This window comes from Nylanderia fulva, unplaced genomic scaffold (genome assembly GCF_048542155.1).
Source record: "Nylanderia fulva isolate GAGA-0341 unplaced genomic scaffold, ASM4854215v1 Scaffold29, whole genome shotgun sequence".
NCBI lineage: Eukaryota > Metazoa > Arthropoda > Insecta > Hymenoptera > Formicidae > Nylanderia > Nylanderia fulva.
This window is the reverse complement of record NW_028190358.1, coordinates 647,189-663,803: the sequence shown is the minus strand read 5'-3', so window position 1 is coordinate 663,803 and position 16,615 is coordinate 647,189. Positions and strand designations below refer to the sequence as shown.

General features: G+C 35.7%; 1 protein-coding gene across 5 annotated transcripts in view; it reads right to left on the bottom strand.

The window, feature by feature from the left end:
- LOC114933108 (protein O-mannosyl-transferase TMTC1) overlaps nt 1-16,615 on the bottom strand; it is a 162,326-nt gene that overhangs the window by 62,358 nt on the left and 83,353 nt on the right. For all 5 annotated transcript variants that reach the window (XM_029305572.2, XM_029305575.2, XM_085484089.1 and 2 more), the window contains one exon: nt 11,950-12,127. In XM_029305572.2, coding sequence (XP_029161405.1) covers nt 11,950-12,127 — 178 coding nt within the window. The remainder of the gene's footprint in view (nt 1-11,949; nt 12,128-16,615) is intronic.

Here is a 16,615-nt window from a genome sequence, read left to right as displayed (position 1 = left end):
GCCAGATAGTAAGAAAAAGCATATATCGGTACAAATGTCACCAGATTTCTACCACTCGAGATATTTGAGAAAAAATAAAAAGTAATTTTCTAAAATTTCGAAAAAATCATTTTTGATATGGATTAACGTAACCCAAAAAGGTAACTGAGGGTTAATATTTCTGACTTTGCAATATATATTCGTTTGAATGATGATATAAATTTAAACGTTCAAATACTGTGCGCGATGGTATCAGGGAGAAGACGCATGCCAGGCTCAATTCCTGGCGTTGAATCTCCTGTGAAGGAAACACTCCACGAACCGGAACGATCGCGCAGCTTCATGTTTAATTTGGCCTAAAACCGAGCTTTGCGGGTAAACCCATCCCTCTCTCGAGCACGCCCGTCCCTTTCCGCGGCGCGGCACCGATGGTAGGGTCCCTCTTTCACCGGCAATATACACTGATGCGGCAACGACGTCGTAACCACGAAACGACAGCTCGGTCACTTGACTCTCATGCCTGCAGCCTAAGCGCGAACGAGGCGCTTCTCGCGAGAGGGAACAATGCTGTAAAGTATAACGGCGTTCAAGAGAGAGCACCTCGTTTGAAAGGTACACGCCAGCGCGATTATACAATACATACCTTACGCCGTAACAACAAGTCAACTGTAGTAAACATACCTGCAATGCGCCTAGTAACAATAACAACGAGTCCCGAAAATCCTTTTCATTTACATTTAATCGTCCGTAAACTGAAATCGCTAAACTGCGATACAAGAAAGAACAAAGTGTTACATTTTATTATATTTTATTAGAAAATAATAATAAAAAGATTCAATCACACATTCATTTATTTTTTCTGATATTATTCTACTGTTATTCTGAAAAATATATAATTAATATGCATTTTATGCATAGCACGTTCTAATATTTTATGTATATTGATGTTTATAATAATGTATACATAATAAAACAGAATCGTTTTTTTAAAACTCGTCCATTTATAGAATAATAAAAGATATGCATTCGCGCGTATAATAATGCGAAACTATATTTTTATATAATCTTTTAATGTAACAAGAATGTACAGTTTTGGTGCAGTCTAAATGTTCTGGGAGCCGCCGTTATTCGCGAATATAAGCACGTACAAGAAGCCGGTAGTATTCCGACCTCTTTAATATTATAGAAGGTTTTAATAAAGCCTCAGCTTCTTACAGACTACTGTTTGCTCTCCATTTTCTCTTTCTCGCGACAATGGCATCGTTAAATCCCTCCGAACTTTATAAAAGACTAACGAAGTGGACAAACGCCAAACCGATAATGAAAGAGACTCGATAGCATCGTTTTCTATAAACAGTAATATTATAAGGAACTTGTGATATTAACGTAGCAATAGTCACTTATTACGAAGTATAACGATAACTTGTATTTTTATATCTCTATTTGTAACGCTCTGAGAATCATTCTGACAACCTTGTTAACCTCGTCTGTATTCTGTGTCAGTTGTTGGCAGCACAAACAGATAACAGAGTGGAAAAGGACGAGAAAAGAATAGGCAGGTACTTGACTTCTCCTAGTTTTCTTTTTTCTTATTTGTGTAAGCGAACATATCTTTGATTTTATTTTGAAATAGCGATAACGCGGCTGCCCGTAATTTCAAATCGTGATAAAATTGCAATAAATACGACACGTAACAATCGTAAGAAATATACGTGATTTTATGCTACGCAACATTTAGATAATAGCATTCTATCGCGAAAGAATAACCAAAAGAATATATCAAATACGTGCAAAATCTTAGCAAAAAATATTCAATTTCAATTAATCGTTTTATCCGATTCGACCATTTCCGCGATTGGAGTACTATTCTCGCATCGATGATCTAATAATTGGTGACGTCTTACCGGAGATTTCTCGAGCAAACGATTGTCGGGGAAGAGGAGCTACTTTCTCGTTGGTTCACCAACCCGCCGTCGTCAAACCGGCATGCTGCAACCGGTTCACCCTTAAGAAGTTTGCATCCCCTCTTACCCCTTTTCCATCCCCTGAGCAATATCCTTTAATGAAACGTCTAACCGCTCGTACGGAACATTGGGATGATCGTCATTGCGGCCACTATCAAAAGTATTTTCTCTATTTGTCCGCAATTACCGTCACAGAGGTTCCTGCGGTTTTCCTCGAGTTGAGTCCGGGAGCGGAGAGGTCGCTAGGAAGTTGCCGGAGCAACTTTTGTGGAATGGAACTTCAATTGGCCGCACGTGTCTCCATCCACGTTCTAAAGCCAAATAAGGGACGCGTTCGCCTTGTTTTATGATCGATTCGAAGAAAATGACAGTTTGCGTATGTCTACATTATATCATAATGTATTCATGTTGCACGTAGTATATTGCAAGCAGAAGGCATTACTGTGTTATAACGTTAATAATTTCTTTTATAATTAATTGTTCTATATTTTGTATTAATATACGGCGACTCAAAACAACGTATTAGAAATAAAATATAAATTGCGTTAAAAACAAATGCTTAGAAAGTCTGCTTACAAAATATACTTATGTGAAGAAGAGCTTCTATGATCTTGTTTGTAGAACGCTTATAAAAGTTCAGCATCGCTCTCAAAGGACATATATCTATAAAGATGCATATATAGAGATAGCGTGTACGTCAACTATAATGGAGAGTTCAATGGTGAAGTTTTCCGCATCATGGAAACGGAAAACTGACAGGACGTGGAATAACGATATGAAAATGTAGGCGCTCGATAAAACGTAAAATTAAAAAGAGAGAAGAAAATTAATCTCTCCATACGTTATTTTAATATATTTTAACAGATGGAAAAATATATTACGCGTTGAAATCAATTTAATTTGTTCGTTCAATTTAACCCTTCACACATGAAATTTTAGATGGAATATTTCTTACATGGCCGGTTTCTTTTAATTTCGATCTCGCGCTTGTAGCTTTTTTAAATCGTTGCTCCGGTGGATTTTTTTTTCTCATTCAATTCTTACCTTTCAACTCCTTAAAAAATGTTTTCCAGCTTGTGAATAGAAAAGACCGACGGACGGTAGCTTGCAGATACGAAAACGCTGGAAATGTTTTGGAATGTCCTTCTAAAATATTGCTCGTGCGCCGCGAAATAAATGATTCTACGTTGAAAATGATAAATTGCCAAGTTCGGTGCGCTCGCTACACTCGCGCTGGAGAGAAGCACTCGTTCCTCTGCACGCCTCTTAGATCCGACATAATCCTCTGATCGCTCTCTATCCTGGCGCAAATTCGAGTTTCGACCGTAACGAGCGATCCACCTTGTCCGGATGTGAGAATTCGTCGTCGTGCCATATCACGTGGCGTAAGTTAAGGGATGGGAACTGAACGAATAACTGAACCCGGATTCTGAGAACGTTATGAATCGTGCAATCAAGACTTGGAACTCTCAGCTTCAGACTCCAGCCAGCTGATACCTTCCTACTTCCGGCTGTTTCCGGGATAGGGACGACGAGACAAGGGGATACGCCAGCGACACCCTTTTGTGTCAAGCGTTAAACTGATGAGAGAATGAGGGAGAAGAGGCTCCGAGAGTGAAAGAGAGAAAAAAAAGATAAAAGTCAAGTTAAATCGTTTCGAACGTCTATGCTTTGTTGTTTCACAAGCGAAAGCGACAAAGCGCGAATTGTTATATGTTTAATAAACTATTTCGTTTTATTGTTTCAATTCGTTGCAAATGTGTTTTGCATAAAATTGCACTTTTACAGGCGCACTTCGACCTTTGATCGCCGACAAATATTTTTGCTCGCGTCACCAACCTACGGATATTTTCTGAACATCGACTGCTCGACGAAGCTCCTTTGGGAACGGAGCGACACGTTTCCTGTAACGTTTCGACGTCAGCTCAAAAGGAGGAACACCGGTGGAAACCGGGAAGAGAAAAGTTTCGTCCGCATGAAACGAGGTTACCTCCTCTACTTTGAATCGACGTCCTACGAATCGTGCGCGGAATTACGCCGCTGGTAGTTGCGAATACCGTCGCCATGAATATTTCACTGCGGGATTTCGCAAACGCATGCGGCCAAGAGGAACGTAGCAAGGCGAAATCTTGCCAATAATGTGTAAGTGCTTTTAGATAAATTGCGTTTATACCGCGCGTTACGGCAACAAGAACTTAGATTGACGTCGGTACATTTGCATCAAATTCTTCATTAAGCTTTGGGAATATAAAGCACACACGAACTATTCGCAGATAGATAGGTAGATAGATAGACTAGTCTAAAGAGATATACATATACGAGAGGGGAATATCTTAAAACGCGAGAAATATCAAAGGCCGGCGTAGAATGAACACAGTGATGTGCGGAAGCAGGTATAAAATGCTTACCGTAGCGAAAATATTCTGTTGCGAATAACTCTCCGGTTTTCTCGGCGAATTAAATTTTTCATTACAAACTTCTCTCGCTGTAAAAAAAGAAAAAAAAGAAATCAACTGCATTCTCAACTGCAACCATCTCGACGGCGGGCATTTCCGTTTCTAGCATAGCTCGGGGTCTGAAAATCCGCCGAGCTCGCAGAAGCCGCGATATTTTTTCTTCGGCCAAGACGAGGAAGGCAGCCGATATTCTTTTTGTCTTTTCTGCAGAACGAACGGCCGTGGGATTCGACGTGTAAACGATATCACCGCCTGTCCATTGTGCCCGGCCGATAATTCTTTCCGCCTCGTCGCCGAGAAGCCGAGAAACTTTCGGCTTCCGCGTACCGTGCTCTTTCCTCCATAAATCAGAGATAAATCACTTTTAAACTCGCGCTGTTAACTCCAGGTCGTCGTCGCCGACTTGGCCGACCGACGTCCGCGGATTCCCCTCGGGTAAGAACGTCGAAATCGATGGTCCGCGAGATAATGAATATGTCTCCCTAGAACCTTTTTGATTGCCACAAAAGGACGAAGGCGAACGTACTTAATTAATAGACTCAAACGTGCGACGAGATAATTATCCTGTTCTCGAAATTTTCATATTCCGCGATACCTTTTTTAACGTTGCTCTTATAGAACCTTTATCGGATTTTGTACATGATAATAATGTATCATACAGGCAATTATATATATTTCCTTTACGGCATAAAACTGCTACGATTTAATCACTTATTACATCACGGTCGATATCAAGATTTTCTTAATTATTTTATTGATCTATTTAATTTATTATCTATCATTTATTTTTTATTGCCTTGCTAAGATAAATCATTATGATTCAGTAAAGAAATGTAATCGAATATTAAAAATTTCATCTTTCCCATTAATAATAGAATATAATATAAAATTATAATATAGAATTATAATATAGAATTATAATATATTAAATTATAATATAGAATAATGTAAAATTGAATATAAAATATCCATTTTTAATAAGTTGCAATAAGTTATTAAATGAGTCTATTTCACTTCCTGTTGTTAAGTATTTAACAACAAATAACTTTACTGAATGTACATGTCGTTTATCAATAATAAATGGCAGGAAGTATAAAGATAGTAAATGAATATAGTTAAAAATTTTGATAGAATTTATACATATATCAATCAATTTCGATAGCCGATTGTCATAGGAATGCATAATCTACAAGGGCTTTACTAATTCCGAGGTACTGGTCATCGGTAATCCATAGGGATCCGTGAATTACTTTGTTAATCTAGGCCAACCGATTGAGCTTCCCTTAATTTAGTAACCAAGCTATTATATGTATTAAGCACAATTATTCCATATCAGGATATGAGTTTGCCATACTGCATAATGTCTATCCATATTTCAATAAATGACGGACATGATTTTCAATATTCATATAATTTTCGATGATTACATTTTATCAAGAGATTTACTATAGAAAAAGTTAAAAAAAGAATAAAAACTTGCAGAGTTTAGAAAGCACTTTCGCGTACTATTTTCGATGCATCGGTACGTATAATTTTTAGCTACAACTATAACAACTTTAAATTTCTATACAGAATTGTGAAATATTCAACGCATACGACGCGCATTCTGTTATGCATCAATATTAGGAAATAAAGTTTCGTGGTTTTCGCTACATTCGAAAAGAAAAAGAGGAATTATAAAAAGTATAATCACTTAACATCAATCTTGCGACAGATGTAGAAAGATATTTCACGAATAATGAATTGAACAAAACGAGAAAAAATTTGAACAGTATTTAAATCATGCTAATCCTCTTTACTATGTATAAAAGAAAAAAGAGACATGCTGCAATTTATTGCGGACTTTTGCACACTGGAATGTCAAAATTCCTCTTTTATTTTCTCGCGGACAAGTGATATCCTTGGTGACTGACAATCCTGTTGATTTTTCAAAATGGACGGACTGTTGCACACAAAGAAATACCGCAGTTTTCGCGTTGGAAAGATCGCAGTTTGCCGCGAAGGCACCTACGATTTTACGAATGATTTAACGGGAATGCATCAGCCCCGTTCTCCTTTCCCCTAACAATACCTGGAAAACATTCCGGTATGCACGCTGATGCTCTTTAGTTCTTTTAAGTGAAAAGAGAAAGCATTCTGGACTCGCATCTCGCTCGATCTTTCTTCCCTTTGCTTCCTTGTTCCTCTCTTCTCTTCCGTGAGTGTTTCGAGCCAGCGACTTCTCTTCCGTACATCGTGAAACGGAACACGTATTTTGTTTTAGCCCACCCGTTTGCTTTCGACAATACATACGCGAAGCGGAAGAACCGCGTTCTTCTTTTTCAATTCAAGGGATGCTTTGAGACAATACGGCTAAACAGTTTTCAAAGGCATCCGCGTTTAAGCAGAGACCCAAATCTCGAACCCAAAATAAATTTTATATAACATGTCTTCTTATCAAATTATTAGCTGTTTTTCCATCTTGGATAAATACTTATTTATTTATGATAAGGGCTCATATTCCATATAAATTCTAAAATTTCATTTCAAGCATCTTTTGGAAGATGAAGTAGCGCACTGTGAATAATTAAGTCTGGTTTTTGCCTTTAATCACATTTCTTTGAGCATATAATAAATAAAGGTTGCTAAAGGATATATAATCTTGAGATTATTTTATAAGAACCAAGTAATCTTATTATTGTTATGTAACGAATATGTAAAAAGTTTGTTGAATTAATATTTTTTTTCGAGTTATCGTATGCTATAACCAAATTAGATTCAATGATACAATGAAAAGTAATATATTTTATTATAATAATTTCTTGCTTGTATCATTGTACACAATAATGTGCATAAAAAATACCATAAAAAAACTAAGAAAAAAGCTGAATAAAAAGAAAAAACATTAAATATTGCTAAATATCGTAAACAATGATAAGATTACTTTATCTAAAGTAATTATTATAACAGCAGAGCTTATATAAGCTTTGTGATTCTCTTTCAAATGCCATTTCTCTAATCTACACTTTCTCTTGTGGAAATCGTTTCGTTACATTCACTTAATAACGAGCTATTTCTATTGTATGAAAACGAGCGCATTTGAGTGCGATAAAATAGTTATAATTTTTCAAGGAATTGTTCTTCTTTATTGTCGATTTTATACGCGTAGAAAATAAAAGAAGGCCTAGACTTTTTTTAAAGCTTCAAAAATATAATATTTACGAACCGATTATTGAGTTACAGTATTGAATATTTATTTAGTAATCGCATTTAAAATTCGCACTGTTTGTTCATTAATTCTTACATTCCCAAATCTGCTAGTACACAAACTTATGTTTTCTTTCTAATTGAATCAAATTTTAATTTTTTGTATATTGTGTCTGCATAACAAGTATTCAATTTCTTGTGCTAAGTTAACCAAACTGGTTAATAGACTAGATATTTCCCGATGTAGCTAGAAAAATATTTTATAAAATAGAAATTATTTTATTTTATAAAATAATTTACTATTATTTTAGATTATTCATTTCACATACAAATTATGATATCCGGCGACTAATATATAGCTAACAATAAAAATAATGTAAGACAATTAGGAAAGAATCGAAAGACGCAAATCTTATCAAAAATAAGTATTTTTTAACATTTTCTCCGATTATTTATTTCTTATAAAAACATCATGTTAATGCAATAATAAGTAATAAAACATAATAATCTGTAATATTAATATTAGAATTTATAACACAAAAATATCCTTTAACTTCTCAAGATTTTTACTAGTATTTTTATTAACTAAGATTTATGTTTCAGATAAAATAAAACTTTTTTGTTCTATTTTGAAAAGACAGTCATTCGATTTACGTACCTATTATTATTTTTCGTATTTAATTGCCAATCATAACGGCATAAATTAAATACATATTGAAACAAAACAAAAAATTGCGGTATAAGCAAATATTTGAAACTCAAACATATAATAATTGCAGTTTAATGATTATAGATTCTTTCAATTAAAAATATAATTTTTAATAAATTAATCAATCTCGTAACAAAAAGTGCGGATCATGTTTAACCTTTGAGAAGCTCCGCAAGAAAAAACCATAACATTCTTTATTATTTAATAACACTAAATCACTATTATATGACAATTTTAGCTATTATCACAATGTGGTTATTTAATTCTCAGTATTAACAATTTGTAAATGTAGCAAAGCAACAGTTATTTATTTAAATAGATATATTGTACAATTTATTCATTTGAAATAGGAATCGAAGCATCGGGGGAAATGGGAATTTTAATTCATGTATCGTGATATTTATGAGCGGCAATTATTTCTTTAACGACTTATTGATTCGAATATATCCTGCGCTTTAAATTTTTCTCGCCAATATGTAATTTTTCATCGACCGATGAATGATAAACTTTTATTTTATGATAAAAAACATCGAATATATGAATATACAAATATATACTTTTATAAATAAACATATATCTGTATGTTTTATTTTTATTTTTTAAAACTTGTATGTTATATGTCATATAAAAATTTTATATATACAATATAATGTAGATGCTTTATTATGTATTTGTGTTTTTTATTTATTAATTTTTTTTTTTTTACAGAAAAATTTATTATTAATATATTTATATATCGCGGATTTCTATATACATATGTATATGTATATGCATATACATACACGGAATACATTACTATTAGAAAATCCAGCATACATAAATATTTTGATCGAGGAATATATTTAATATACGCATATATCAACTGTATAGCCTGTTTTATGAATATGTAAAAGAAACAGAGAATTTGAAAATATTTTTTAAATATTTAGACATGAAAATTCTCTCTTCTTTAATTTTGGTATACATAAAGCAAATGATTATATTTCTCTCTTAACACTCACTGTCAATTATGTTAGCTGTTGCAATTAAGCTCGTCATGTTCACGTAAAAAGATCAGCTTCTTATTCGATCGAGCTGCAAATGCCTATTCAGCTCCTGCCAATTAATTAGTCATACGAGCACGAGTAGAATGCAGCCTATATAATGAACAGCGACACGAGCATGGTAATTGATCGATCGTAGAGATTTCCGCGTTCGACGGACAAACGACGAAGTCCAGGACAGTGGTCAGTGATCCCTCTTCACTCGATTCCTCTTCAACCCCCTCTTTCTCCTACCCTTTCGCGAACGCGTCCTTTATTCAAACCGGTTCACACTGGACCAAAAGCCAAACGCTTCAATGGTGTTGTACTTAATTAATACGAGATTCCTTTCAACGGCCGAATGAACGACTTAATCCGGAAACAAGCGGCACTTTCGTTGGATAATCATTTCGACAAATAGAGTCAAACGGTATCGACTAATTTGAATGGCAGAGAGCCGGCGATTGCTGTCAGAGTAATGCGAGCACCGATGTGACAACAGATCCTGTACCATGACAGGCGAAACGGGAGTTGCGGGTAAACCGGAGGTTAATATTGCGGTGTCGCGCTTTCCGATTGAAGCGCGAGATTTCCGATATTCGTGCGCGATATAGTATAATTTATTAATATTAGCGACAAGTTTATGAACGTTTCGTGACAAAAGAGTATAAATTAAAGAAAAAAAGAACACAATAAAAACATTTTTAATGACAACGTATAAAAAAGTTTTGTGCCGATTTTGTCGCGATACAGGCAAAATGATAACAAACACTCCGACCGATGTGTCAATATTTAATGTAATTGGATAAAAATAGTTTGAACGAGAGTAAATATTGAAATTATCGTGTCCAGAAATGTGCTGAAAACATTCCATATCACCGATTTTACTGCTTCCAAATTTAAAAGGTGACATTAATTTTACATATATAAAACGGATAAAACTATCGATAAAATTTCTAAAAAAGAACTATTTTGTATGAATTTTCAATACCAGATAGAAATGGTTAATCCTCGTGCGATGACAAGAGGTATTGTCGTACCATCTGATGTAAAAATAATCTCGTCTGGCAGACTATTCGATCTAATATGAGTATTATCTGACTTAGCCATATCCGCCCCACGACATGAACATGATATCACAATAGTGACACTGGCAACGAGGGTTTGCCGTGCACGCAACGAATAATACATGCAATACTACACGCACGTGATTGTAACAGGATGCAGTGCGTGACCGGCAAGCAGGCCGAGCTTGTAATAGGCAGAGACCGGACTTGCGAACCGGTGTCGTATGCCGTCAGTAATTCCACTCAAAAGGCACGATTCTGAACTAATGACGCGGAATTCACCTTTGTATACATGCCTATGGAATTTAATTCCCATACATTTTTCTCGTCTGTGTGTATGTCATTATTTATTCATAATTACGAAAAATTAACACACATTGTTCGCCAGTATGATGTTTCGCTTTCAATTCTTGAGTCGTGAATAAATATGAACTCCGTTGAGTAGAATATTAAATCAATAAAAAAAACCAATTTGCACGTGCGATACATATGCATCGATATTTATGTAAAATTATTTTGAAATAATATAAAATTAAAATGTATATAAATTATATATCGTTTACATTATCTTTTAACGATTTTATATAGATATGTAGAAAATGGCGGACTTTTATCAACTTGTATATCGTCTTCGATATTAAACAAATGTATTATTTAATTATTGACGCATGATTTCGCATTGTATTTACTGAATTCCTAATCTAACGTTGTATAAACATCAATTTCTAGGAATACGTAATAATATAATTTTAGGCAATAACACAGCGTACAAAGCTTCATAGTTATATACTTAAGTAAAGCAGGTTAAGTAGAGTAATATTATTAACGATGTCGAAGTTTATCATTCTCGCGCTAATGCCGTGTAGAAATACTTGATGAAAGCTAGCAGTTCTCTCTAATACTGCTTCTCTTCGGTCTGTATAGAGTTCCAAAGAAAACTTACGATTCGTCTAAAAAGTAGCATGCGCAGACATCCTAAGTGGCTCTCTTATGGCTGATAAACGCCAACGTTGATTACAGCAAAAAGAGGTCTATCTTAAAGCAACAGTCTCTCCCTCTCTCTCTCTATATATATCTCGAGCAACAAACACATCAAATTTTGTTCGTCACGATCATAGCCATAATAAGATTAGGCTAATTATGTTTATGCACTTACGAAAATCGGATCAGCCAGACTCCATTCACGCACGCGAGGCGATTACGCGACGAGTGGACTCTACTACTAATCTTGTTGTTTTGTTTGGTTTAGAATGAATTTGCCATTGTGTATGCCGCGAACTATGTAACGCGTAAGTACATGTTCGCGAGAATATTGCTATTGAATATTAACTAACGGTAAGCGAACGGTAGGCAAACGAAATCACGGAATAACGAGGATCGAGTAAAGCGTGCGTAACTAATAGTTTGCCTTTTGCAGCTGAAAAGAGGCGTAACCGATCGCGATCGTGTTAACGATTGTAAATATTAATATAACTTATACTCTGGCATTTCTCATTTAAAATTACATGTTTAAATCACTAATTGATAAAGTATTTTATTGCATTTATATCTTGCAATATCACTTACCGCTTCCGTGTGTACAGGATGCGTGGCGAATAACAATCCGGCGAGAGCCGCGAATCCTGGCCGAAGTGCAGCTACCACGAGGCTCACTCTGGTGACCAAGATGCACGCACCGGCGTGTAAGGCGACGTTTGTGGCGTGATACCACATAGGACTCAAGCCTGCCATCAAGTAATTCAATCTGAAATCAATTAAAACGAGATTCATATTAATTACGACATCAACGAATCATTCCTATCGGACGATCTAAAAATATTTCGACTTAATATAGGAAAATTTGTAACGTTTTAGTTACAAAGATGGGTGACAAGTAACAAATAGCGAATAATTAATTCACTCGGTTGAAATAATGAGAGATAATATCCAAGTTTTCTGCAAATAATCGATATGTATAGAAACAATGATAGATAGTAGATATGTATAAATAATAAAAGATGCTTCGTCGAAAATACTCGAGTTAGCAAAAATGATATATAAATTAACATATTACCTCCTTATTAAGCCAGTCTAGAACAGCTAATTATGTCATCATAATACAATGCATTTTATATGCATCCTGTGTAAAATAATATTAATTCGCAAATGAGACAAAAATGTCGCACCAAATATAATTTCAGTTCCGAAGATGTTATATCGCTCTTCGCGATGCTTACGTGAAACTATTCTTATTCGTAAAAAAGGAGAACAAAATTCATTGTCATTTCATTACAAAGAAACACGAAAAGATAAATCCTGTCATCTTTTTGTTTATAAGTACAATGGATTTCAAACGCAGGCCTGACGTAGTTTTCACGAAAATCCGCTTAAGTCGGCCGGAGTAATCGGATTTTAGAAAACCATTCCGACCGTTCTCTTTTCGCCGCAACTAACCGAGGGACGCCGCTTTCTTTGAGGAGATTAAAGTAACTGATATATATATATATATATATATATTGCACATTGGCAAAAATAATATCGGCTTTTGATATCGCACGCGCGAGAATACTCTGTATTGAATATCTTTCATCTCGCGTCGTTTATTCAATCTAAAGATCGCTGAAAAAATCATTCTCGTCATTGCAAATAATAGGCGCGAAACTGAAATAAGAGGCGGTATGAAAAAGTATATATATGGATCGTCGTGCCGACATCGAGATGAAAACAAACACCGTAGTTGCTGACGCAGCCGGGCTATAATTTTGGAAGCCTGCCGGCGGCATAAGTTCGACGCCCCCGGAGAACCTGCGCTTGGCCCGTTTCCAAGTGTCAAGGATCATGGGTTGTCGGAGGCGTATCCTGTCTCTTCCTTGGCTCCGGATCAAGCAAGAAGCTCGCATACGTCGATCGCAGGGCAGCGCGCAAATTTCGCGCTGCAAAGTTTTTACTTGTATTGCAAACCATTTATATGCATGTATATGTTTATTTTGTTATTACGCGTGAAATGCAAGAGTCTGATGGTGCAAACTTTGATTTTGCGAAATAATAAACTTGTAGTCTGGATGAAGAATCCTCGCTCGCACGTATACATATTTTTTATTTGAATATCAACGTGCAAATCATACGTCGTATTTATAACTACTTATTGTACTTTATTGTTTCTCCGCTGCATTCTTGGTTCGTAAATTTCTGGCACACGCAAATTCGAGCTACATCAGAGTACGAGAATTGTATGCTTACATGAGTTTCTTGTTTGATCTAACTGGTTTCTCCAAGCACAACTGCGTGCACGTGCATTCACGGTACGGAATGAAGTACGTTGGATTGCAGCGACAATGTTGCATTATCACACTTGGATATTAAACAAGTATTGATACAATCTTGCTATATCGATTACGTGATTAAATATACGAAGACAATTGGAGATACTCTTTGGCGTAATGACATCAGTTTGGACACTGTGGACTCGACAAATAGAATGTAATTACTTTAACAGCTGGTATCTGTCTTCGATCTAAAAAAAAACAAGGAGATTAATCGCTGTACATTACGAATGTCTCAATCTTCAGCTTTATTCTTCTTCGCTCTCTTTGCGAATAATCATTTATATTTTTCCCCCGAGGAATTCTGTAACGCAATTTGTCTTCGTCGGCGTAACTTTCTACTCTACGCGAAAATTTCTCTTCTCATATCTTTTATTCATGTCATCATTGAAACTCGCCCAAACACACAAAAGAAAGACAGAGAGAGAAAGAGAAGAGAGAGAGAGAGAGAGAGAGAGAGAGAGAGAGAGAGAGAGAGAGAGAAAATTAGGTCTGAAAAATAATTACAAATTCTCTTTGTCCGCGTGCAAATAACAAAAACTGTTGACTTCAATGCTTTAGGAATATCTAATTCCGTACAATATAGATTCGTGCATCTATATTATTTATATACAAAAAGTATCTAGTAGAGCATGAATAATGGCATTGCATACTAATATAATAGTAAAAAAAAATAATAATGTATGTACAAAATATCGATCAATTTGCGTTCTAAATTACTAATTAAAAAACTAATTAAAGAAGAAATGTCAAAATTTTTTTTATTCGGATACGAGTGAAAAAAAAAACACTCTTGTAAAGTTAAAAAAGTTAATTTAATTTAATTTATTGGAAAATGATAGAAAGCTCTCGTCTCGAAGATGAAAAATCTATTTGCACGACATTTAGGTCGTAATTATCTATTTAATTAATTCGCTTTTAAGCGCTTAATCTGCTTTATTTCTATATATTTTCTTAAAAAATGCGATAAGAAACTCGTTTAATTTTTACGTTTCTACCATGTCATTTTTAATTATTTAGTTACTTTTAATGACCGCGACAAACTATATTTTTATCATTACCATATGAACATCCCATAATAATATTATCATAATTGTAATTAATATGCTTTAATATATTATTACGCAATCTATGAAACGTGCAACGTGTTAATCTAATATTTTATATCGTTCTTTGAACTCATTTATTAAAAGTCTAAAAAACATAAAGGAGCACTGTGCATACAAAAGCACTGTATTTGCGCGCGCTCGGTCCGAAAACGATAGTTATACTTTAAAAAAATATTTTATGTGCAGTAAATTGAAGTATAAATGGCGTGTACTTTACATTTGCTGAAATAACACTGAATGATACAACCATCAAAAGTTTGAAAACAGAAGCATAGTATGATGAAGTAGAGCAGCTGCTCGTATCAGACCGCAGCGGGACCTGATACTAACTGTCTGACCGCAGCTACGCTCTTACTACTGGCTAACCACGACCGGTTCTATTACTACTGTTTGACCACACCGGCCCGTAACTACTGGCCAGCCGCAGAGCGCGATCAATACTTATTCCCGCTGTTCCGTCATTATCACTTTTGCGTTTGCGTTCCAGAACAACACGAGCGGCTCTCGCGCCACCTAAATGAAGAGCTTTAATCTCAGGAAGAACCTTTAAAATCGGACACTCGTATTTATCTTGACTAACCGTAGCTCTGTGAAAATGTCGCCTTATGCGTAAAGGCTCGTATATATACTATCGTGCGACGTAGATCAACGTCCTGAAAAGAAAATCTTGGCTGAATTCCGGTACATAATTAACTAATGAAATTTTGAACCGGTCGTGTAAGGATGAATCATCGGGGCGAACCTTTCAAGGAAGACGCTCGAGACGTTCGGTCTCTTCAAAGGACTCTCCTAAAGACGGCGCATCGTAAAAAAGTCGAAAGATCGGCCCCTTCGTAACGAGGTATTAAAGTCTTGAACGATGTCGTTAAATCACGCTGGCTTAGTTTACTACTCCTCCTACCGTTACGTAGTCGAAGATCAACCTCGTTTCGTCTATTCGTCTTGTTAGTATCTCCTCTTCCGCTTGTAAGAAAAAAAAGGGTTTTGAAGCTACCCGTATATTACGAAGAGTTTTATCATTATTAATCAAGGATAAGATATATCAACAATGTAAGAGAAAAAAAATGTGATTTTTATATATATTTATTTTCATGCGAAATATTTATTTTAAAAGCTTCTTCACGCTTCTCAGACTAGAAAGCATTCCTTTAACTTTTTCTCGTGGAATGTCAAAGTAATGCACGATACCGCAGAGGAAACATTTTCGCGCGATTTTCCTTGACAGTGATGTACGTATTTCGAATCTCGTTTCCTTTTCGATAGCGGGGCATCGAGTTTCAGCTCCGCGAGAGGACTATCGTTTGCAGCCGCAAGACAAAGGCACGATGATAGAGCATCATAGAACGCTATTCAGACTCAATCGTGCGCGGAATATAGCAGCCAAGATACCGATTTCGACTCTCCAGTGCTGCTTCAGTGATTTAAGGGACTGGCTAACCCGTACTTCCAGTCACGTTCCTCCCAGCCAAGTGTCCAACGAAATAAATCACGGACACGTCGAGACTTCGATCTCTGTTGTTCGCGCGAAGAAATTTGGTCACGTTGGAAGACACCCCGATCGATATCCGCAAGATATTGCCCGTTCTTTTATGTTCAAAGAATAAGAGCACCTTTTTATGCCCTGTTTTAAAATTCTTATAAATGCAAATTTCTATTTGCTACACGTTTGTCATTCTCTTCTTTTATCGCGTCTCTCATCTCGTTTTCCATTTTCATTCTTGTAATAGAATTATGATAGTCGCGCAAATATGGCGAATCTGCCAGATCGCAATCGCAGATTGGCAAGATTGTCATCGACGATTAATTATTATCTCCTACCGA